This window comes from Suillus discolor, assembly GCF_016758755.1.
Source record: "Suillus discolor strain FC423 chromosome Unknown F5147scaffold_17, whole genome shotgun sequence".
Taxonomy (NCBI): Eukaryota; Fungi; Basidiomycota; class Agaricomycetes; order Boletales; family Suillaceae; genus Suillus; species Suillus discolor.
This window is the reverse complement of record NW_024541264.1, coordinates 449,847-471,273: the sequence shown is the minus strand read 5'-3', so window position 1 is coordinate 471,273 and position 21,427 is coordinate 449,847. Positions and strand designations below refer to the sequence as shown.

Sequence of the window (21,427 nt, the reverse complement as noted above, 5' to 3'; positions counted from 1 at the left end):
CAAACTCATCGATCTCGTTATCATGCTGCCCGAATCTGATAATGTTCTAGAATCTATCTTCATTCGTCTATTATATTTGGTCTAGGGCTGTGGGGAGACTGTTACCATGTCACATGCGGCATCATATGCATGAGTCTTGGTTTGCGGGCAACTTCATCACGGCCCCCAGCTTGTTTTATGAGTCTTGCCAAATTCTAGATCCGTTCTAACATTCAAGTGGACCTCTACACTGGTGAGTACTTGAATTCACGCTTCTTTGTTACAGTCCCAATCTCAATTGCTTGTAGATCAACAAATTTGAGTCGAGGACACGTACTAGTCACATCATCATCATGATAGCCGCCTCCCCGACAGTCCACCCATCTGGTTCATATGAACCAACCACTATGGACATTCTCAAAGTCAAACGATACTTCAAATTATCTTCTATTCCACTTCCGAATGAACTCATCGATGACATTATCGATGCTGCCTCCTATTGGGCACACACATCTCTAACAATCGATGGTTGCACTGTTGCTCATGCCGGCGGAGACAAAATGTACATGCGTACATTGCCTCTTGCAGTGCACGGGACAGAAGGAGACTTCCTACTCGACAAAGAAAATTTGCAGGGAGAAGGATTTGTCCTCGGGGGGCTACCTCCAACTGAGCTAGAGTGGACAGCGCCCATACGTACCAAACCTTTTCGCAAGATCGAGTTTCAGTTATGGAGTCATGACCAGGGCTGGGGCGGCGATCATGGTTGTCGAGGAACGTACAATGGTGCTTACTCCTGGTTCGATGCCAGTGTGGAGAGACTTCACTCCACTTCATATTTCATGGAAAGCGTCAAGTGGCCCTCTTCACTCCTCTTCACCGCAGTTGATGCACAAAATCTGCTAGATGATGTCACGTATGCCTGCCCCCACTGATGCGCCGACCTTCAATGGCTAATCCAGTTTTCCCCCTCAGGTTTACTCAAAAAGATGTCAAGCAACCATTTTTACCTTCTCCTTCCACTCTCCAGAAAAATATCGTCGCGAAAGGTCAAACAACACACCATATCGTCACTTGGACAGACCTTGACGATGTCAAAGAAGGTTCATCCGAAGCAATTGCGGCTGAAAATAGGGGACAGGGATGGAAATCATATGATGGTAGCTTTGTACGTGACTTGCAGGTCGGTGACTGCATTACTTTGTGGATGAGGGCTCGCTTCCCAGGCTGGAGGAACGAAGCTGTGAGGGCGAAGATAACAACATTTTGGGCAGTATAGGCTGATTTACTAGTTGGTGTCGAGAAATGTGGATACCTTTTGTATTATGTATATCTGTACATTTGATGTGTATCGTCTTCTCCACGTACAGTCAACAGGCTTTCAAGATACAGGTCGTAACAGGGTCAATGATTTTAGAACTCCATCGGGGCGAGTACAACAATGGATGGCGCGTATCAGTGTGCTCAGAGTGGCAGTGCTGGAAATGGGCAGCATGCTTAGCTAATAGGGGTCAACAACTGTGAAAGTAAGCAAACAGTAAGTACTGAAACTACTACCTTTGATCGCAGTCTCGATTTTACTTTTCAGTGTCTGATAGAATATGAAACAGAAGGAGACCTCATACTCAACGAAGAGAGCTTGCACGGAGACTCGGAAGGGTTTGACCTCGGCGGGCTACCTCCAGCTGAGGCAGCGCCCACACGTGCCAAACCATTTCGCAAGATTGAGTTTCAGGGCTGGGGCGATGATTATGATAGTCAAGGAACGTACAATGACTACTATTACTCCTGGTACGATGCCAGTGTTAAGAGACTCGATCTGCCAGACGACCTTACGTATGCTTGTCCCGCTGATTAGTACCAACCTTCAATGACTACAGACCGCGATATCCAACAAGGACGTCAAGTCCCCATTCTTAGCTTCTTCTCCCACTGTCCAAAAAGCATTGTCGCAGAAGGTCAAACAACACACCATATCGTCCCTTAATCGTGCTATGACAGTGTTAAAGAAGATTTGCCCGAAGCGATTGCAATACAGGTCAGTAACAACCAATGAGACAAGACATCTGCGGGAGAAACTGTATATATTCTCTCGTCGGCTGCGAGACTGTATGATGCGTACAGCCTTGGAGCAACTCTCATTGCTTAATCCATCCTCTACATCGCTTGGCGCTACACTTGCATAAGAGCGCGGTGGGTGACATCTTTCGCTTTTGTTTCCCAGTGCCTTCAGCTATTTCTTCGGCAGCACTTGGTTCATAATCAATGGTGAGCTCCTCTGCGGCAGGTATGTCTCGTGCGGCGACGAATGCCACATAAGGCATGTGTACCTATATCAAGGTCTCGAGCGACAGCAAGAATTCCAGATCATAGACAATTACCTCTCGAATGGTGTCGAAGACGACCGAATAAACCTTCATACTGGGCGAGCATGAGTGACTGTACATCAAATGATTGATTATTGGCTCTAGGCGCTAAGGCATATCTTTTCGACTTACTTGACAAAGCGAGTCCAGTTGCCTAGAGATAAATTTTAAGTCAATTGAAAAAATCGCGACATGAGGCATACCGCAGTCGTGAGAACCGACCGAAAACTTGTCTCCTTCATTGTGCTGACCACGGACCTCTGTGCCATCAAGATCAAAGACATAACCAATGTGCTCCGGAGGAAGGTTGTCCACGTCTTCCCGACGTCTATGAAATCAAGTGAGGGCCTGCGGAAGCCGGGATGGAAGAACTCACATCAGCGTCCTGCGATGAAGAATTCAGTAATTGAGAATGGAGACATAATCATACGAACCCTGTATATATTCCCAATACCTTTCCTTTTGGTAGTGCAATGGGGCAACGAGCACCCCAGCCGCACTGCTTTGTCTTGAAAATCTCAATCGGAACATCACGAGGTTTCTGAGCAACGCGATTACCGCACAGTGGATCACATCTACAGTACTGTAGCAACTTCAGTACGGTCAGTGTATTCCCTTAGATGAACCTATGCCTTGTTGCACTCAATAACTTCAACTCCTTGCGGGATACAAAATGCAAAAAGTCCCTGTACAAATTGTCAATACGTTCCGCAACAAAGAGAAATACTCACCCCGTTATAAGCGCATAACTTATGCCCTCTTTCATTCGTGACTTCTGATTCTGTCTGACAGTCGCATTGAGATGCTCTTTGACACGTCGTGCATGCACATGCAAGGAAAGCCCCTGGATCCACATCAAAGATCGACTGGAGACCATCATCACTAGTTCATGAAATCAAAAGGATTCAACAAAATGAGAGACCAGAAAACACACAAATGATATGATCTCTCCATGTATTTGAATTCGTGCAGATGCTGTCCAATGTCGCCATCTACGATCTCGTTGGAGATGCGTATATCTGCGGCACCAGCTTCCTGTGCTGCTTGGTTCCAATTACTCTGTAAGAGCGCTCGCCCGCGCCTGCAACACATAAGTAAGATAGACGCGTAGGAACGCAACAATTAAACTCACAAAGGCTTCGCAGGGCGAACAAATATAACGCCCTTCGTAGCTGACGGTACAGGTTTTGAAGTGCTGGCCTGACCAGATTTGATAGAGTGGTTTGTGATAACATTCTTGGATTTTTCTGTGACACCTTTGGATATGGCCCTGGGAGATTCCACTGTGCTTGTAGACAAATTGAACATCAAAGAGCGAAAAGTGTCATCCCCTATGGAAGGTGACCTTTTCCTTGCAGAAGCACCTCTTCTAGATAAGGGATTCGGAGGAGTTGGTCCACGAATGCGTTTGACAGAGCCCAAACGTGGTATATCAGATGACGGGGTAGAACGCGGGGTATTTCGGCGCACACGCAGGCGAGACGCCGCATTGCCGTCTTCGGCGTCGGGTTCATCTGCGTGCCTACGTGCACGTTCTATTTCCTGATCCCAGTCTGCTGCTGAGGGCTTGTCAAGTCGTTTACGTTTCTTCTCATCGTATGCTTGCGCGCGCAGGGAGGTGAAACGCTTATGCACTGCGTCATCTGGCCAAGACACTTCCATGTCTAGACCGTCCTGGGCAAGTGCATTGCGCTTATTATCCTGAAATTTTTTCCAGAGATTGATCAAATCACTGCGATCAGTTATATCGGTTTGCCAGGTCGTGTTTGTGCCATCCTTTCGCGACCAGTTTCCCCATCTCACCTGATGGTGTTTTAAGTACAAATCAAGTGTAAATTCCACTTATATGCCTACTTCATATCTAGTAGACTCGTAAATATGGAGACGGGTGAAATATGAGTGGAGCTTACCTCGAAGTGCCATCAGGATCAACTTCCTCACCTACGACCCCCTTGATTGGCCACTCTCCATTCTCATTACCACCCTCCGCATCGCTCCAGCTTTCCTCTGGAGAGGGAGACCGTTTCCACATGTCCATCATGCATCAAATTCACAACAGCGTCGAGGATAGTATAAGGATCAACAATCTTTGTCTAGTACAAAGGTCTACCCTCTAAGGATGGGGTTATTTCAAAATGATGTCCCGGTCATGTGACCGCTTAATCTACGCGCCCACACGCGTCGCGTCTTGATTTGGTCTTGATGGCTTGACTTGAAACTCGGACCATTATTCTTCACTTTTACCCACCATCATGTTTATGCTACGGCGCACCCCAACGACTTCAGATGGGAAACTTGTAGATAGGCTACAAGAGAGCACGCGTGTAAACAAGCCATTCAAGCCCCCATCGCTTGTCAACGCTTCCGAGCGCGTCCAGCCTCAGCGCAAGCGCAAGCGGGTTTCGTACAAAGACGCAGCAGTTGACGAGAACGACAGTGACGATGACGATGCGAGAAAGAAGAAAAAGAAGAAGGCAGACAAGGATGGGACTTACAACGAGGAAGAGTTGAAAGCTGCTATCAAGACCTTTCCGGTGTACAAGCCCAAGCCATTCGATATGCTGCGCAGGTTCTCAATGCCCACTATGACGAACAAGAGCGGAGAAAAGGTACACATTCTGCCTACCAATGCATCTCTGGGGATTCGTCCACCGACCAAGATCCTCCCTCGCCCGTTACATGATCCAATGGAGGATCATGCCATTGTCCTCTACGACCCTACAATCGATGACCGCGAAACTGACGAAGAGAAAAAGGAAAGAGAGAAGGAGGAAGCTAAAGAGAAGGCAGCCAAGGAAGCACAAGAGAAGACTGCAGGGATGTATAATCCACACAAGAATCTACGGACGCTCCTGGGCGAAGGCAAGAAAGATAAAGAGAAAACACAGAAAGTACCTGTAGTAATTGATCCTAGACTTGCAAAGGTTCTACGTCCGCATCAGGTTGAAGGCGTCAAGGTGAATATTTTCTATAGCGTGCTTTTGCTATACTCATTCTAACACGCAGTTCTTGTACAAATGTACCACCGGCATGATGGTGGACAACCAGTATGGCTGCATCATGGCCGATGAAATGGGTCTTGGCAAGACCCTACAATGCATCGCATTGTTATGGACCTTGATTAAGCAATCCCCTCACGCAGGAAAGCCCACAATAGAGAAGTGTATTATAGCATGCCCTTCTAGTTTGGTGAAAAATTGGGCGAACGAACTTGGTGTGTTGTTCATCTTTCAGTTCTTCTGAGACATCTCTCACCTTCTCTCAGTCAAATGGCTAGGGAAAGATGCTATTTCAGAGCTTGCAGTGGATGGCAAAGGTGGCAGAGGTGAACTTCATGGGAAGGTTGTTCGGTGGGTAGAAGCAACAGGTCGAAATGTTACACAGCCAGGTTTGCCGTTAGCCTTGATGATGACCTGACGTTGATGTTTTTCTCAGTAATGATCGTATCCTATGAAACCCTTCGTACTCTCACTGCGCATCTGGCCAACTGCAGCATTGGCCTCCTGCTCTGCGATGAGGGCCACAGATTGAAGAACTCTGGTGAGCTCACACGTTCGCGGAATTCAATCGGAGCACTATGAATAATGTGTCTTGTTTCAGGCAATCAGACATTCCAAGCCCTGAATTCGCTCAATGTCAAGAGACGAGTAATTCTTACCGGAACACCCGTCCAGAATGATCTCTCGGAATATTTCTCCCTCTTAAACTTCGCAAACCCTAACTTCCTTGGCTCCCGAGATGACTTTCGTAAAAAGTTCGAGAACGCTATTATTCGTGGCCGCGACGCGAGTGCTAGTGCAGAAGTACAGGCTCAATGTGAGAAGAAACTTAAGGAACTTGGTGGTCTTGTCACTAAATTCATCATTCGGCGAACAAATGACCTATTGTCAAAGTACCGTGAGTCGGTCTTGTTGCGCTGTTGCGATGATTTTTACTACAATTATCATACAGTACCAGTCAAGTACGAGCACGTCGTGTTCTGTGGACTTTCTGACTTTCAGCTTGCCTTGTACCGCCTTTTCATATCCTCACCTGAGATCAAAGCGTTACTTCGCGGCACAGAGTCCCAGCCACTCAAGGCAATCAATATCCTCAAGAAGCTTTGCAACCATCCTGAACTACTCAACCTTCCCTCCGACCTCTATGGTTCCGAAAAGCTTCTACCCGAAGGTTATGGTGGCGCAGGCGCCACAGCGCGCGACAAAGGCAAGAACCAGACGGTACGGTGTGACTGGGGAGGAAAATTCTTGGTCCTCGAGCGGTTCTTGCATCGCCTCAAGACAACTACCAATGATAAAATTGTGCTCATTAGCAATTACACGCAGACACTTGACTTATTCGAGAAGCTGTGTCGAAGCAAGAAGTGAGTCCATGTTTGACGGTGCTTTCGATTCATGTTGACGTACGAACTAGGTATGGCTTCTTTCGTCTTGATGGGACCATGACGGTCACCAAGCGTCAAAAGCTCGTGGATCAGTTCAATGATCCCAATGGGAAGGAATTTATCTTCCTGCTAAGTAGTAAAGCCGGAGGATGTGGTATCAATCTTATAGGTGCCAACAGACTGATCCTTTTTGACCCTGGTCAGCATGTTCGGTATTCTGGTAACCTAGCTTAGACTGATAAGATTTGTGCAGACTGGAACCCTGCCGCTGATCAACAGGCTCTTGCACGTGTATGGCGTGACGGCCAAAAGAAAGAGTGTAAGTCTGGCACGCGTCTCTTTTCAGTACATCGTTGACCACTATTATCACAGGCTTCGTCTATCGCTTTATCTCGACGGGAACGATTGAGGAAAAGATATTCCAACGTCAAGCATCAAAACAAGCTTTGTCTTCTGCTGTCGTCGATGAGAAGGAAGATGCTGAACGGCATTTCTCGATCGAGTCCCTCAGGCAACTGTTCCTATTCAACGAGACCACGATTTGTGATACTCACGATACCTTCAAATGCAAACGCTGCAAGGACGGAAGACAAGTTACCAAGTCACCTGCATTGTTGTACGGAGATGCAAGCACGTAAGTCTGTCTCTTGGAAATGGGATGCACACCCCCTCACCTTCGTGCGCAGGTGGAATCACTATACCAATGAGGAGCTAAAGAGTAATCATGACGACCTACTCCGAGCTGAAGTAGGCTTATCTGAGATCTCCTTCGTTTTCCAATACATCAGTCACTAGAAGATGGCAGGGTTTCGTGATTGCATTTGTCCGCATCATTGTGGTAGACATTCATCTCTCACCATTTGTAACACTACTTCACAGCACATACGATCATTATACTACAAAGATAATACTACAACGGTACAGGTATTAGTGCAAGGATATTTATGCAAATGCCATTGTCCTAGGCTCCCCGGTTGTCACTGATCTTTCTCACCTTAACCTTCACAGCTGGCCGCAATAGCTCAATGCCATGCATATACTATCAACTTCTGGTTTTTTTAAAATCTAATTTATGTCCTTTGGAGAACTTCTGGTTTATTTGGTACTCCCAATGCAGTCATTTTCTGTAGGAGCACACAAGTCAACAATAATTGACCACAACTAGCGCAAATGTCATATAAAAATGGAGACTCGTCAAGGACATGAGCAGAACTATCCAGCCTCAAAATAAGCTTATCGCCTGATGCCATCGATGAGAAGGAAGGCGCTGACTCGACGGCCTATCAGGCAGCTGTTCCTATTCAACGTGACCACAATCTGCGATACACACGATACCTTGAAATGCAAACAGCGTCTCCAAGGACATAAAACAAGTTATCAAGTCACCTGCATTGTTGTTAGCGAGTAAGTCTGCCTCTTGGAAATGAACGCATACCAGCAATAATGATGCTATGTTACAACATCATCCCAGGCTCCCCAATCGTGACCGACCTTTCTCACTTTGACCTTCTCTCCTGATTCACCGAAGTAGGCAGCTGTATACCACATCTTCATTTCGTCTTCACTGAAGGGCCCGAAAGTCTCTCCGGTAGATTGCCCAGGGATGTCCCATTTGTACTCGTATGTGATGTCCGCAGATGGAGGCGTCCAATCAGGTCCCACTCTTCCGCTAGAACGCACTGTGCGGACGAGTTCCTCGTATGATCGAGAGTAGATGTCAGTATCACCAAGCGACATAAGGTTGGATGCCAGATGGGTGATCATGTCAATATCATCGAGACCCTTCGATGCCTTGCTGACAGCCATAGCAGTATCATCTTTGGCCTTTCCATTAACTTTGCTGAAAGGCAGGTGCTGAAGTCAGCTGATCCTAAAGAATGCTTGCTCGACAACGTACCTGGTGGAACGCGAATTCTGTTTCGCCTTTGCGCCTAATCGTTGAAGTGCCTCAAGTATTGTTTCGCCTTTCTTGAGCATTCCGACGAGCTGAATTTCCAAAGCGCTCTTTCCACCACTTTGCTCAAGCTCTATCTCCTCCGCCCTGATCTTTTCTCTTTGTATTCGTTCCTGCTGTCGCTTCCTCCGACGCGCAAGCTTGATTTCCTTGTCGTCTAGATCGTCCATCCACCGATCGTGTACGGCGTGTGCGTCAAATGACCGGACATATGTGCCATCAGCAGCAAATTTGCCCTCTTCCATCTCCTCACGCATATTGAACGAAGATAGCTCGAATCCCATACCAGCCTTCTTTCGTCGTTCTCTTTCATCCTCGTCTTCAGGCTCATCTTCATCTAGATCTGAATCTTCGCCATCGTTGAACTCCTGTCCTTCTATGTCCCCTAGGCGTAAGAATTCTTCCTTCTTCTTTCCCTGCGCCTCGTCTTTCTTTTCTTCCTTGTCGGCCATTGCAAACATATCATCGTCATCATCCGCCCCTTCCCCATCTGCGCCCTTTCTTCTGCTCAGTACCACACCCTCTCCATCATCACTCGAGTCCGAGTCGTATCCTTCATTCTTAATCCGTCCTTTCCGCTTGGTTAAAGGATTCTCAAGTGCAGAGTCGACTTCCTCCGCAAAGTTCACTGGATCTTCATCAGGCTCAGTGAAACGCGTCTTTTTTGGAGCATGTGAAGATTTTTGGGATGTTGATGCATCTGCGCTAGACGTTGCTGACCGCTTCTGAGCCGTTCGGGGTTGCATATTGTAGTGCCAGTTGATGAGGAGAAGCTATGTCAATGTTTGATGGTGTTTGTCACTCGGGCACTGAATGTGCCATTACATCAAGCCGATTGCAAACTTCAGAGCACCCAGATTCTGCTTGGCTCTCATGACTTTTCATCGGATACGTATAAATGCATATGCAAAAATGGCCATAGCCACGTAAAGTATTTTCAAACGCTATTCAAGAGTGTATAGTAGAAATCGTGATCAGTAAAAATTACATCGCAGTGATTTGCATGACAGCATTCGCATATCCAGTACTATCGGTGATCTGGACACGCATGAGGAGCACCGTGTCTGCAAGACCTATCAGTACTTGCGGCGGACTAAGCTTGGCTGAGATCTCCATATTCTGCGAGCTAAAAAAGACGAGCAATTCTTTCCCGGCCTTGGTAACGAACTGAATTGAAGATAAAATAAGTTAGGGAAAATAACCAGACGTAAATGCAGTTGCTTACCGTCTGGCCTGAATGCAGACGTTGTTGAAATACGTCGAATTGCGTCTTGTGGTCATCGTCCGCAGAGGAATCGGGTACAACCCTCGCACTGCCGAGGCCTGAGAAAGTGCTGACGATTCTGACTGCATCTTCTAATAGATAGAATGTTCCAGCTCGACCGTCCAGCGACTTGTCAGCGTATATATCAGTGAATGAAACGCCTTTCATATTGTTGGAATCTTTCAATACGAGTGGAATAGGCGCATTTGCATTCAGAATGAGCTTGAATGTAGGAACAGATCTAATGATGGTTAGATCAGGAATCATCCAAAAATCACAGCACAAACTCGTTGACGCCGTTAGGTCCTTGAGCCGGTTCCTGTAACTTATACCTGCTCAGGAGTGAGATGGGACTATTGAGGAAAAAATAAGGACAGCCGCACATTGGCCCAAAGATAGTGTTGTCTTTTGACGTTTTCCATGACAAGCTTGAAATGGATGTCACCGAAGCTGAAGCTTGCACAGACGGGAACAGCTGCTCTTTGGCTTCTGCAAGACTAGAAACACATCATTCAAGCGAGGTCTAGTTGCACTTTGCGATATTATCTCACCTCTTTCGTGACGCTTCGTCTTCCACGGTCAGGGTAGCAGGGAGGGCTGCATCTTCGGTCGGAACATCATCAACAAGAGTTTCCACTGAGATTTCATTTATGGGTTGAGGTGGTTGTTCGACATTCGCTTCATCTTCGAAATCAGGCAATGCGTCTGCATCCGGCTTCAACCCTGCTATCTCCAACAATTCCTGTCCGGAGGAAACTGGTAAAGGAGTGTCCACAGGCTCCATCTGGCCAGCTAAACATGTATTTGCTTGATGCTCGTGATCTGTCTCGCCTGCTGCATCTTCATCACTCCAGGATGCGATGGCAAACTCGTGCTCTGGAATATGAGATGGTGCTGGAGCATCTTCAATTGCTTGTGACTCTTCCCTTACATCCTTTGCCCGCCCGAAGCGACCCTTCACGCTGGTTAGGCTGCCCTTCACAGCTGTCAACAGGGAGCTCCGGTTCTTGCCTCGGGAACGTCCACCAGGGCCAGGTTTTGATTGTGTCTTGTGGGATGCGTAACTACCATTATGTTGAGATGAGCTCGAAGGCTGGCCAGAAATCAAGCGTGTTTTTGCGGGGATGGCGGCCCCTGAATTCTTGTCCATTAGCGGAGCAGCATCGATAAACTTGACCAAAGGATTAGCCGCCCGAGCACGGTGAAGAGGTACCGCTGACTCAGCGGGAGTGCCATTTCTTGATTGTGGAGCAGAATCGAAAAGGGGGTCAGGCGAGCTGGGTCCCTCGTTGGCCGAAAGAATCACATCTTCACTCAGTACTTGACTGACTTCGATGGTATCCTGGATATCGGGAGAGTAGCTGCGAAGGTCCTCGAACTCCACGATTGTCCCATTGACCTTGGGAGGATCAGCATGGGAGTTGGGGATATCCTGAGCATCAGGGTCATCGGGGCCTATCTTCATTAGCTCTCCTTCCACTTCTTCCACTTCTCCAAAGAGTTCCATGTCGAGCTCCCCTTCGGCGTCCGTATCAGTCAGCTTAGTCAGGGAAAGCTGACGCGCGCCGCGGGGGCCTGGTGACGAAGCGCGCCTTTGTTTTGCCGGTGCTGATGATTTGGCCCTGCTTTTGGGCCCAAATGCCCTCACCCGTTGAGTCGATGCATGACCGGCGGTGCCAGGTTCTGACTCGCGCTTCCGCTTCGCCCTTGGTTCTCCCGCGGGTTTTTGATGTCTGCGCCGCTTCTTCGTGGTTAAGGGTTCATCATCGGAGGCATCATCTTCGAATGTCGCAGAACGTCCTTGTAGGACATCCCTACTAGATTTATTTTCAAGACGCGGACCCGCCCCTGACATAACGAACTATTAGACATAAGCGCTCTCTAGGGATACAAATAGCATACCAGTAAAGCCCGAAACATGAACCTCCTCTCCTTTCTCAAAAAGCTGTGGATTGGTATGCTCTCTGCCACGGGTTAAAGCATGCGCCCAGAAGGTCCTGAGGATATGCTTTGAGCCATAAGTAAAAGAGCTTTCGGGTTCCCAACTGTGCAGTAAATAAGAATAAGTAAGGAAGCCACCTAGCGAACAAAGTGACACCCTACGTGCTATCATCCAAACTATACCCTTTCCACTGCGACGCGTCAGTTGAGCAAAACGCGACCTCTTATACGTTATGTACTTACTTTGACATGATATTTCTATTTCGACAAAAGGCTTAGCATACATACTGTAACAGCGCCTTGTCCTAGACTTACCCATATGATTTTCCTGCCCCGCTTCGCCTCCACGCGCGCCTTCGTCACAGACTCTGAATCATCATGAGTACAACCATAGGATGACTACAAAGAACAGGCACTCGGAAACTCACCGACTTCGTATTCTGCGTCACTCATGGTGACATGAATAGAAAGGTGACAGTAAACCTTCGAGCCAAGGTTTCGCATTTTGGGCGTTGTACAATAATGTGGGAGAATATTTCCAATTCCAGTTCCCATATCATCACAAATTTTAATTATTGAGGTGACACGGAAGCAAAAGCAACGGAGTATCGAGTTATGTAGATCATCGCAATATTCATCGCAAAATCTGAATCAAGTTAACTATGATTAAAATAGGGCACGACTAAGTATGTTAGCAAGCGAGAATAAAATACAACAAGTAAGAAATAGTCAAGATACCAATAAGATCGTCGGGATGATATCAAGTCTGTCAACGACTGGGCAAGGCTAAAAGTCTGCCTGAAATAAGACAATCCTTCACCCATGGAACGTGAACGAGTGTTACGTCGTCCTGAAGGTCCTCGGGGAAATCCGTGTCTTCCTTGACGACAACATAGTCATATGCGGGAAGATCTTTGGATGCAAACTTGACCTCAGTCGCGGCTTCCACCCGAGAAGCTCCCATGCAAATCATAATCCAAGGGACGACTCGGCTCGGGTCTTGCGTAGCATCGGAACCACCCTGCAGGAAACAATGAGTATCCATACAGCAAGCGGCAATGTACTGCATACCTTTCTCCCCCCGCGTGACGGTAAGGGCACGAGATCAGAGCCAAGGCACAGTACAGTCTTGCCAGAAAACAACTTGGATGCTACCGTATTCGACATGATATCAGTCAAGTGCTCTTTGCAGTTACCCCAGTCTAGGTCAACAAGTTGAGATACCCGAGCACTCAATGACTCTGAAAACCCAGCAGGAAGCAGTGCGGGTTGCCAGTCCTAAATATGTTGTCAGCAGAAGATCGGGAAGACTCAAACCCAACATACTGGTGATGTTTGTTTGTCTAGATAATCATCTCGTATCCACTCATTAGACAGACATGGTATCCCAAGAGCGAGAGCCACCAGAAATTTCGGCTTCTGGTTGTAATCGTCGGCTAGAAGAAACACGCGTTCCAAACTCTCGAACTCGGGCTTCGGCTTGAACTTGAAGTTTTCCTGGGAAGCTATCCAGCGTTTATTTGACTGGCTATGGGTACCCTCCATGGGGAAAATGCTCGACCAGTCGTCAATGACCGTGCCTCCATTGTGCTTGATAGCTAGCATCACGCTTTCCTTCATTTTCTCAGGATGCTTGGTGCGAACGGTGAGCGTCACGACGAAACCGGTCTTCGCGAATGGCTTCTTATGCTTGAGTGAGGTGGTGCTCATCAAGGACATCCCGGAAGGTGAGGGCGTAGTACGTAGAGACTTCGGTCGAATGATTGTGACGATGGAATCTGCAGTAAGAGTGCGATCTTTCCAATGAGACTGGATAGCTCTTGAGGCGATCCGGACGTCCGAAATGGCGTAGTCTGAGCTTATGGTGTCAGAACCATCATCAACTTCGACACTGACGGATCCTGATTGCATCTGACTGATACCTACCACAGTACCGCGAAGATTACCGTGGCAAAGGATCACTCCATCTCCGACTCGCAGTTCACACCGACGGAGCATAGCGACATCCACTTGGTCCTCCGTCTCATCGTCGAATTTGATGAGATATTTAGTACCGGTCTGTAACGAGTGGATGGTGCCTGCATAATAATGACCATCTTGTCTCCACAATGCGAACACGCGAGTGGCGGGCTGAGCTGCAAGGGGGCGGCCTGTAGAAACAGTGTGACGAAGCCGTTTTCCAACTCGTGTAGCCGGCGCAGGGGTATCAGCGACTTTACTACGAGTAGATGCCTTCGACGGGACACGAACAGGCTTGACATCTTCAATGCGTCTCCGCTTCCGCGATGAAGGTGCTTTAATCCCAGCAGGAGCGGGACCAACGTCCATATAGTCATCATTGTCAGCGGGTTCCGTCTCTTCCTCCTCCTGTTTTTCGGCGCTCGGAGTTGAATGTATCTCGTCCTGATACTCATCAGAAGCCTCAGTATCCGAAGAGATTTTACGCTTCTTTGCAGAGGATTCTGCACGAGTGCGAGTGCTCTTGCGTGTAGGTGCGGGTGGTGCTTTCCCTTTCCCTTTCTCAATCTTGACGGAATGAGCTGCCACTCGCTCAACCACCGAGGTTCGATCTTGCTGGTCCTGCTCAGGAGCAGAACTAGGAATTTCTCTAGACTCTGGGTTCGCCTTCTTCTTCCCACGAGTTGAACTCTTCGGTTTCGTTGTAGAAGGCTTTACCTGCGGTTTCACAGACTGAGGGTGACACTGATTAAGACAAGCGACAAGTAACAAGTAAAGACCAGTCACCTTCTTGACCAGCACAGGGGGTGGAGGAATAGGTATCATCGAGGATTTGCCCGAAGTCGGCGCTGCTGTGGACTTTACAGCTGATTTGAGCTGCATAAGAGCAGCTAGAGGAATATCGCCCTCTGGATCTTGGCTACTTTCATGTACCTCCACAGAGTCTGCAACAATTTCTCCTGAGCTAAGCTCTGACATGGGGCTAAGAGGACAAAAGGGGCGCTTTATGGGACTCTCATTGAGCCTAATGTCTCTTGTGGGTGTGGCAGTGCTCGGTACGGGTGGTTCGGAGTCGGGTACGATGTCAAGGTTATCATATTCAGGCTGCGGTGACCGTGGACGATAAAAGGGTCTGATTGGCGGAGGTGCGTCGTTGTCCTCAGAAAGCAAGTCTGAAGAGTGTGCTGGTACAAAGTTTAATAGTTGGGTCTCGGCATGATCATTTGGCGTCTGAACAGGTTCAAACGGCTGTATAGCTGCTCTGCTGCCCATGGGGGCCGGAGGCGCACCGGCACCTTTGCTTTGCATCTGTCGAAGTCTGCGCTCCCGTTGTTCTGGGCGGATTAAAGACAAGAGACTGCGTGGACCCGGTGAAGAAGTCGTTCCAAGAGTGGCGCAAGCACTTCTGGAAAGCAAGGTCGGCGCGTATACCGCGACTGTGCTTGTAGCAGTATCGTCCCGTGGTGTTGATGGCTGAGTGGGCACAACCTGTTCAGGAATTGCCACAGGTTTCTTCTCCTGTGAAAGCTCATCTTCTGCTATAATAAGGGAAGATTGTGATGCATTGGCCTGGGCCCCATATCGATTGCGTCGTGCTTCGAGGGATTCGAGTGAGTCCTCTACATCAAACGTGAAGTAATGAGGTTGAGAGAAGCATCGATTGAACGAAGGGCCTCACCATCATTCAACAACTGCGATGCGTCGGGATGAGGAACGCTTGTGCTTTGAAAAGAGCCTTCAGAACCGCTCGAGTGCGAAGGAGTACCTGGCACAAGGACGCTGCCACTGGCTTCGCTGGCTTTGGATTGCTCATAAGCGCGCCGTATTTTATTCATCCATGAGTCATCGTCCTCCTGCGACGTGGATGAATGATCCATGGCGAGATCGGTTGTAGTAGTGCGTCCTAGGTCAGAAAGTGGCACGTCAAAAATCTGAGTAGCGTGCGCAATGTATTTTGCTGCAGGATCCTGTGAGACTGCGCCACCGAAGGAATCTTGCGAGCAAATGGAAGGAGACCTCTGACGTCGGCTGGGTGCCACAGGGAGGGATTTGGTAGGTTGAAGAAGTGGCTGGACTAGCTTTGCTGAACGAGGAGACTGAAAGGAAACAGACTTTGGGACTAAAAGGTAACAAAGATGTCACGATCTTAAAGCAAAAGAGTACAAAGGTTGATTAGTGGCTCACCATTCGCCTTTCCGATACCAGATGCTGTACATGAATCCGGGTGGCTCAAAGAATCGGCATGGGGACCCTTTACATTGACCAGTTTGGTAGAAGATGCTTGCGGGGACGACGAGCGAGTACGTGCAACATCTTCATTCTTATTCTTATTTGAGGCTGGAGTGTTTTCTTTCTGAGATCCTTCCTCGACTATTTCCTCCTCCGTGTGTAAAACTTGTGGCTGCGTTTGTGTTGGGGCAAGCCAGTTGAGCTGGTAGCGGGATGTTGAACCTCGAGCAGACGGAATCATCATGGAATCAATAGAAAAATTTGTACTGAGGTTCCTGTCACCTCCCTCTTGCTCGCATTGGTGATTCAAACCCCACTGGTCGCTATGCTCCGCAATTGACTTTTGTTTCGTAAGTGCATATTGTAGGAGCTGGGTCGGTTGCGATTCTATCGAATCACCACTAAACGGGAAAACTTTAATTGGAAAGTCCCGCTCAGCACGCAAGGACGACGCGCCTGTGATCAAAGATAGAGTCCATATGACCTTTGCGTTGCGCTGAGTGCGTATTTGTTGGCTGTAGTCATGTACTAATACTCTGCCTGGGCTGGACAACAAGAGACGGCGGATCTACGAAAAGGCCCAATAAGAAATTAGGGTGCATTCACAAACTGGGGTGCGACGCGAAAAATGAACCAGATCTGCGCCTGGACTCCGATGGAAGCCAAATGTATGGTCAACTAGCTCAGGGTCCATTAGAAAGAGGGTGATAAATTGGAATGAACACTGCCACTAACTCATTAACTAAGCACGATTCAGCTCCTTGGAGTTGGAGTACGTAAAACCGTCTATAAAGTTATCCGATTATTTATCTCGTCTCATCCTATGGCGGACTTCATGCTAGACTCCGTTGTGCAGCGATCCATGGAGCTCGAGCTCCGAATAGAATTGTAGGTTAGTAAAGAATGTTATACCAGGGTCAAACTGCTTACGTAAAAATCAATGCACGTGCTCTCGACGCGTCAATCTAACAGTGGTTGATTTTCTTGTTCTACTACATCTTTTCCGAAATTTAGTTCGTGCCAACCTATCGTTTCGCATTCACTCCTTTATCCCTCTGCGCCGGCCGCCGAAAAGTAGGCTGCAATGTACCAGATAGACAAAACGAACAATAATCGCTCTTTATCTTCTGTCGCTCGAACACTCCTCTCTGCGGATGACTCGGATGCCGTCGCCGCCGCCTTGATGCCTGCTATCAGCGCACAAAAAATCTCCACCTCTAGAACAACTTTCAAGAAAGCGCTTTCTAAGACAAAAGATAAAGCAAAGGCGACCTCCATCAGGCCTGTTCGTATCGCAGACTACGACTCCCAGGAGATGACGAACGTACCGAATCCTGTACCAGATACTGGCCTTCCTCCTCCGAGTGGTGATACAATATATTTCACGCCACCACCAATTACTGCATTTCCTTCGGTAATCCATCAGTCCCAGGAGTACCACGCTGCAGCGATCACTGGCAAGTCTATCAGCGCGATTTCTGTGTCAACCTTCACCCCATTGCCACCACTACTCTCTCTTGAACCCACACCAACCGCAAACAATGAGCATGCTATTGTAATAACGCCTGTTCCTTCTCGAGCGAGTTCAGTTCAGTCCCACAGTACTGTCCCATCAGCGCAAGTCCAACGTCCGTCGCCTTCGCACCAAATTTCAAAACCAGTAATAATTGCACTCTCTGTCGTTGGAGGTATCGTATTACTTGGGGTATTCATCCTGATAAGGCTTTTGAGACGTCCCTCGCCGCCGCAAGTGTCCAACACCCTCTCTCCCCATTCTCCAGGATGGTGCCTTCCCAGATCACTTTGGGAGCCAGGGGTCCGGATCCCCGGTTTTTGGAGGCAAGGAGCGATTCTCGCCCTCGCTGGGAAGTGCACGAGGAAATACAGGGCTCTGGACATGGACTCAGTATCACTCCGGAATTCCAAAGCCGGCACCAACTGTCACAGTCTCAAAGTCATCGCCAGGCGAACCCGTGAAAGGATCAAGCAGTCAAGAGAACTTACTTTCCGAGAAAAGGACCTCTTTTGGTGGGCAAAACCAATACCCTTTCACTGGGCAAGGCAACTTTGGACAAAGGACCCAACCGCCTCTACAGCCTATCCAGAATGCAATCACTCGCGCGGTCTCTCGGCTCTCCACTGTCTCCATGTCCCTTTACCCAAACTCGCCGGCCAACACTACCTACTATGGTGCGACGAACGTGGGTGTAGCCATCGAGAGCACAACGCCTCTGACAGGCGATGGACAAACTATGGCACGTGCAAAGGACAGGGTTGCGGCAGGACGCGCGCGCAATAGCATGGTCGCCCCTCCTGACGCCAAAGATGCATCCACGCTGCGACGCTCCCAGAGCTATGCTTACGGTGGAATGGACACTACCCCAACCTCACCTGGATCCGGGAGAAGCGCGCAGAATGGGGGCCGCACGCGCATCAAATCATCATATTACACACCTGGCTCACATCCTCGTACCTCCGTAGCTCCTTCGACATGGTCAAAAGACCGCGGACAGCAAGATGGTCTCCACTCTGATCGCACTTATGGATTGCAACGTTCTGAGTCTCATCGAGGCCGTGAGACACAGGCGCTGACATGTGCTCTTGGACTAGCTTCGCCTGTCCCGCCATCCCCTCATCCAACGCTATATCCGGATGATTCCATGAGTGTGATTGGAGAAGCAAAGAAGGTCACCGTGACAGGCATGCGCAGCCAAAAGAAACCAGTTCCCAAAGCTATGCCCAATTACGACAAGTCGTCGTCTCCTGACTCTGCGGCGCTTGGAAGTTTGATGATGGTGGACTTCGCGGCATCAAAGTCGACTGCATCACTGGTAAACATACGTCCGTCCGAAGCAGCCAGGGAGATGCAACAGACGCAAACTCAGGGAGGGCAGAGTTCGGGGGGGTCCGGTCAATCAAAGACGAGCTTGAAGAAGAGAGTGGAGGACAGACCACCACGTGTTCCATCACCTCCGCCGTTGCCATCGCTTGCACAGATGGCACTTGCTCACGCAAACCCCGAAGCGTATGCTGATTACCACAGCCCGACGTACAGCATCTACGGGTTGTATGATGGAGATAGGAAAAGTCGCGGGATGTCATTTGGATACTGATTTAGATTGATTCGCGTACAAGCTATACGACAGAGTGTTACCTACTATAGTTTTGTATGCCAAGGGATTGTACGTTTGTGGTTTCCGCGCGCTGAGGGCTGCAGCGCTGAATTCAGGTCACTGTCAAGCAAGTGCGGACCTGGTCGACCTTGGTGGTCTTATCTTTTGAATCGATCAGGAACTGTTCCCGGCAAGTCAATAAAATTGACAGCTGTACATGTGATATGCGGGAGTTGTTACTGAGTTGTTATGTTCGGATTCGTGAGAGGGCGTCTATAGCTGGTTTAAAATTCTCCTTCTCTGTTCTTCCTTCCTGCTGCGGACAATAAATTCCAACCAACTGCGCCAGGAATAAAAAAGCCTGGCAGCTGCGGACGACCCAAAGCCAGACCTAGGCTGAACTTGGAGCCGTTGCTGGGCACGCCCCTAGTTATAGTACTTACTACGCCTTTTCACATACCACCCGCCTGCGATACCCCTTCGAGCTTTTTTCCTTTCCAATACCCCATCGTATCTCTCATGTCCCAACTCGCCCTTCCTGCGCACCAAGAAAACCATGGCCACAAAGGCGACGACGATGACGATATCGAGTACGAAGAGCTCGGGCTGCTCCCCGCAGATATCCCGCCTGTTCCCTCATTTCGTGGCATTCCATTGAAATACATATCGTGAGTGTCGCGTCTTTCTGTTGCGACGTCTAAGCCTGGCATGATACTGCCAAGTTTTCTTGTCTCAAACACTGGGCGACCTTACTGACAACTCATGTCTACAGACTCGTGACGTTGGCGGTTCAGAATTCTCTTTTAACATTAATAATGCACTATTCTCGCGTGTCCATCCCTCCATCCCAGTCCTACTCTGCGCCAACCGCCGTTCTTCTCAACGAGCTTCTCAAAGGGTCCATATCACTCGCCATTGCTTTCGCCCGTATAAACCGTGTCACACCTTATACGTCCGACACCCCACAGCTACCACTCACTGTCAGCCGCTTCTGGCATCCTACAAAGATTCTCCTACGCGTCCGACGACTTGGCAGAGAAGTTTTTTCGCCGGATTGCTGGAAGCTGTCGATACCCGCCATCCTATATGGTATGTATTCCGCACTGCACATAAGTCGCTCTCATTAATTTCGCTTCGTGGGTTTCAGTCATTCAGAATAATCTGCAGTATGTTGCTGCCACCAATTTAGAAGCCGCAACTTTCCAAGTCAGTTATCAAATGAAAATACTTTCCACGGCGGCGTTTTCAGTCATACTCCTGCGAAAGCAGTTAAGCGCCAGTCAATGGCTAGCGCTGCTGTTCCTTGCTATCGGAGTCGGCGTGGTGCAAATACAGACTGGTGTGAGCGACACGAGCAAGGCATCCTCTCTGTTGTTCCATGAGACCTCGATGAACGCCCTGAAGGGGTTCCTCGCGGTGTTTGCCGCATGTTTCACATCCGGCCTCGCAGGTGTCTATTTCGAAATGGTTCTCAAAAATTCTCAGTCCGATCTTTGGATCCGCAACGTGCAACTCTCCGCATTCTCCCTCCTCCCTGCGCTTATTCCCATCATCCTCTCACGACCGTCTGAAACGGGATTCCTCAGTTCCTTGTTCGAGAACTTCGGAGCCTGGGCGTGGGCCACGGTTGCCATTCAAGTGCTTGGTGGCCTGGTCACCGCCATGGTCATCAAGTATTCTGACAACATTCTCAAGGGCTTCGCCACAAGTTTGAGCATTGTGATATCATTCCTGGCGTCAGTTGCACTCTTCGACTTCCAAATGACGTTCACGTTCATCCTTGGCTCTGTCATCGTTCTTATCGCAACATGGCTGTACAACCAGCCCGGGCGGAACCCTAGCACATCGAGACTGGTGTACGTGGGCAAGAACTGAGCGTCAAAAGATGATAGATAGTGCACATTGGGACATGCCACGTTTACGAGTTGGACACTTTCAGCCCGTTTATCGTCACTCCGGGAGTGCTCGGAACACTGTCTTCGACCACTTATTTATACCGATAAGGACGGTCACTCTTGTTACATTTGGACATGCATATAGTTTGTTGGACGCTTAAGTTACGGTACATCTACTATTCCGTGCCCCCATCCTCGCGTTGTCCTAATTTGATTACGCGACGATAGTCGGCCTACGATACACAATGTGATATACAATACAATCAATACTCCATGAAAGCTTTCTCGTAGTTTGTGTGATACTCTTGTTAGAGATCTCGAGAGCGATGCGAAGTATAATGTA

General features: G+C 48.7%; 9 protein-coding genes across 9 annotated transcripts; 4 read left to right on the top strand and 5 right to left on the bottom strand.

Annotated features, from left to right (window-relative positions):
- Positions 1 to 332: 332 nt before the first annotated feature.
- Positions 333 to 1,258, top strand: F5147DRAFT_771801 (uncharacterized protein; the record flags this gene model as incomplete). Its single annotated transcript, XM_041441286.1, has 2 exons — positions 333 to 895; positions 955 to 1,258. The coding sequence occupies 2 exons, from the start codon at positions 333 to 335 to the stop codon at positions 1,256 to 1,258; spliced, it is 867 nt and encodes a 288-aa protein (XP_041294876.1).
- A 669-nt stretch (positions 1,259 to 1,927) lies between these two features.
- F5147DRAFT_686176 (uncharacterized protein) lies at positions 1,928 to 4,473 on the bottom strand. The gene is made up of 12 exons (XM_041436733.1): positions 4,256 to 4,473; positions 4,200 to 4,206; positions 3,478 to 4,148; positions 3,280 to 3,426; positions 3,077 to 3,227; positions 2,978 to 3,031; positions 2,780 to 2,928; positions 2,722 to 2,730; positions 2,549 to 2,673; positions 2,478 to 2,499; positions 2,361 to 2,418; positions 1,928 to 2,309 (listed from the first exon to the last, which is right to left on the bottom strand). Exons 1-12 carry the CDS (start codon positions 4,384 to 4,386, stop codon positions 2,118 to 2,120), a joined length of 1,716 nt encoding a protein of 571 aa, XP_041294875.1. The 5' UTR covers positions 4,387 to 4,473; the 3' UTR covers positions 1,928 to 2,117.
- A 90-nt stretch (positions 4,474 to 4,563) lies between these two features.
- F5147DRAFT_609822 (DNA repair protein, SNF2 family) lies at positions 4,564 to 7,690 on the top strand. Its single transcript, XM_041432415.1, has 10 exons — positions 4,564 to 5,302; positions 5,352 to 5,559; positions 5,611 to 5,733; positions 5,781 to 5,885; positions 5,946 to 6,242; positions 6,297 to 6,708; positions 6,759 to 6,928; positions 6,983 to 7,048; positions 7,102 to 7,363; positions 7,416 to 7,690. The coding sequence occupies exons 1-10, from the start codon at positions 4,598 to 4,600 to the stop codon at positions 7,522 to 7,524; spliced, it is 2,457 nt and encodes an 818-aa protein (XP_041294874.1). The 5' UTR covers positions 4,564 to 4,597; the 3' UTR covers positions 7,525 to 7,690.
- A 488-nt stretch (positions 7,691 to 8,178) lies between these two features.
- On the bottom strand, positions 8,179 to 9,429 carry F5147DRAFT_744794 (uncharacterized protein; the record flags this gene model as incomplete). The annotated part of the gene is made up of 2 exons (XM_041439708.1): positions 8,179 to 8,569; positions 8,627 to 9,429. The coding sequence occupies 2 exons, from the start codon at positions 9,427 to 9,429 to the stop codon at positions 8,179 to 8,181; spliced, it is 1,194 nt and encodes a 397-aa protein (XP_041294873.1).
- A 120-nt stretch (positions 9,430 to 9,549) lies between these two features.
- F5147DRAFT_686167 (uncharacterized protein) lies at positions 9,550 to 12,353 on the bottom strand. The gene is made up of 10 exons (XM_041436732.1): positions 12,317 to 12,353; positions 12,204 to 12,256; positions 12,132 to 12,146; positions 12,051 to 12,079; positions 11,850 to 11,992; positions 10,499 to 11,795; positions 10,331 to 10,444; positions 10,235 to 10,279; positions 9,909 to 10,188; positions 9,550 to 9,850 (listed from the first exon to the last, which is right to left on the bottom strand). The coding sequence occupies exons 1-10, from the start codon at positions 12,339 to 12,341 to the stop codon at positions 9,668 to 9,670; spliced, it is 2,184 nt and encodes a 727-aa protein (XP_041294872.1). The 5' UTR covers positions 12,342 to 12,353; the 3' UTR covers positions 9,550 to 9,667.
- Positions 12,354 to 12,657: 304 nt separating this feature from the next.
- On the bottom strand, positions 12,658 to 14,216 carry F5147DRAFT_573566 (uncharacterized protein; the record flags this gene model as incomplete). Its single annotated transcript, XM_041431162.1, has 3 exons — positions 12,658 to 12,909; positions 12,960 to 13,166; positions 13,215 to 14,216. 3 exons carry the CDS (start codon positions 14,214 to 14,216, stop codon positions 12,658 to 12,660), a joined length of 1,461 nt encoding a protein of 486 aa, XP_041294871.1.
- Positions 14,217 to 15,310: 1,094 nt separating this feature from the next.
- On the bottom strand, positions 15,311 to 16,722 carry F5147DRAFT_94276 (uncharacterized protein). Its single transcript, XM_041444483.1, has 2 exons — positions 16,032 to 16,722; positions 15,311 to 15,966 (listed from the first exon to the last, which is right to left on the bottom strand). Exons 1-2 carry the CDS (start codon positions 16,318 to 16,320, stop codon positions 15,467 to 15,469), a joined length of 789 nt encoding a protein of 262 aa, XP_041294870.1. The 5' UTR covers positions 16,321 to 16,722; the 3' UTR covers positions 15,311 to 15,466.
- Positions 16,723 to 17,357: 635 nt separating this feature from the next.
- F5147DRAFT_686155 (uncharacterized protein) lies at positions 17,358 to 19,343 on the top strand. The gene is made up of 2 exons (XM_041436731.1): positions 17,358 to 17,781; positions 17,828 to 19,343. Exons 1-2 carry the CDS (start codon positions 17,392 to 17,394, stop codon positions 19,187 to 19,189), a joined length of 1,752 nt encoding a protein of 583 aa, XP_041294869.1. The 5' UTR covers positions 17,358 to 17,391; the 3' UTR covers positions 19,190 to 19,343.
- Positions 19,344 to 19,708: 365 nt separating this feature from the next.
- Positions 19,709 to 21,064, top strand: F5147DRAFT_771794 (nucleotide-sugar transporter; the record flags this gene model as incomplete). The annotated part of the gene is made up of 3 exons (XM_041441285.1): positions 19,709 to 19,857; positions 19,962 to 20,278; positions 20,337 to 21,064. The coding sequence occupies 3 exons, from the start codon at positions 19,709 to 19,711 to the stop codon at positions 21,062 to 21,064; spliced, it is 1,194 nt and encodes a 397-aa protein (XP_041294868.1).
- Between the last annotated feature and the right edge of the window lie 363 nt (positions 21,065 to 21,427).

Coding starts and splice junctions, on each gene's coding strand:
- F5147DRAFT_686176 (XM_041436733.1), bottom strand. CDS start 4,386: ATGATGGACATGTGGAAACGGTCTCCCTCTCCAGAGGAAAGCTGGAGC. Junction 3,427..3,477: donor GTTCGCCCTGCGAAGCCTTT/GTGAGTTTAATT, acceptor TATGTGTTGCAG/GCGCGGGCGAGCGCTCTTAC. Junction 2,929..2,977: donor AAGTTATTGAGTGCAACAAG/GCATAGGTTCAT, acceptor AAGTTGCTACAG/TACTGTAGATGTGATCCACT.
- F5147DRAFT_609822 (XM_041432415.1), top strand. CDS start 4,598: ATGTTTATGCTACGGCGCACCCCAACGACTTCAGATGGGAAACTTGTA. Junction 5,734..5,780: donor TCGAAATGTTACACAGCCAG/GTTTGCCGTTAG, acceptor TGTTTTTCTCAG/TAATGATCGTATCCTATGAA. Junction 6,243..6,296: donor TGACCTATTGTCAAAGTACC/GTGAGTCGGTCT, acceptor ATTATCATACAG/TACCAGTCAAGTACGAGCAC.
- F5147DRAFT_686167 (XM_041436732.1), bottom strand. CDS start 12,341: ATGAGTGACGCAGAATACGAAGTCG. Junction 11,993..12,050: donor TATAGTTTGGATGATAGCAC/GTAGGGTGTCAC, acceptor TTTACTGCACAG/TTGGGAACCCGAAAGCTCTT. Junction 9,851..9,908: donor GTCTGCATTCAGGCCAGACG/GTAAGCAACTGC, acceptor TCTTCAATTCAG/TTCGTTACCAAGGCCGGGAA.
- F5147DRAFT_94276 (XM_041444483.1), bottom strand. CDS start 16,320: ATGATGATTCCGTCTGCTCGAGGTTCAACATCCCGCTACCAGCTCAAC. Junction 15,967..16,031: donor TGGTATCGGAAAGGCGAATG/GTGAGCCACTAA, acceptor GTTACCTTTTAG/TCCCAAAGTCTGTTTCCTTT.
- F5147DRAFT_686155 (XM_041436731.1), top strand. CDS start 17,392: ATGACGAACGTACCGAATCCTGTACCAGATACTGGCCTTCCTCCTCCG. Junction 17,782..17,827: donor GAGGTATCGTATTACTTGGG/GTATTCATCCTG, acceptor CGCCGCCGCAAG/TGTCCAACACCCTCTCTCCC.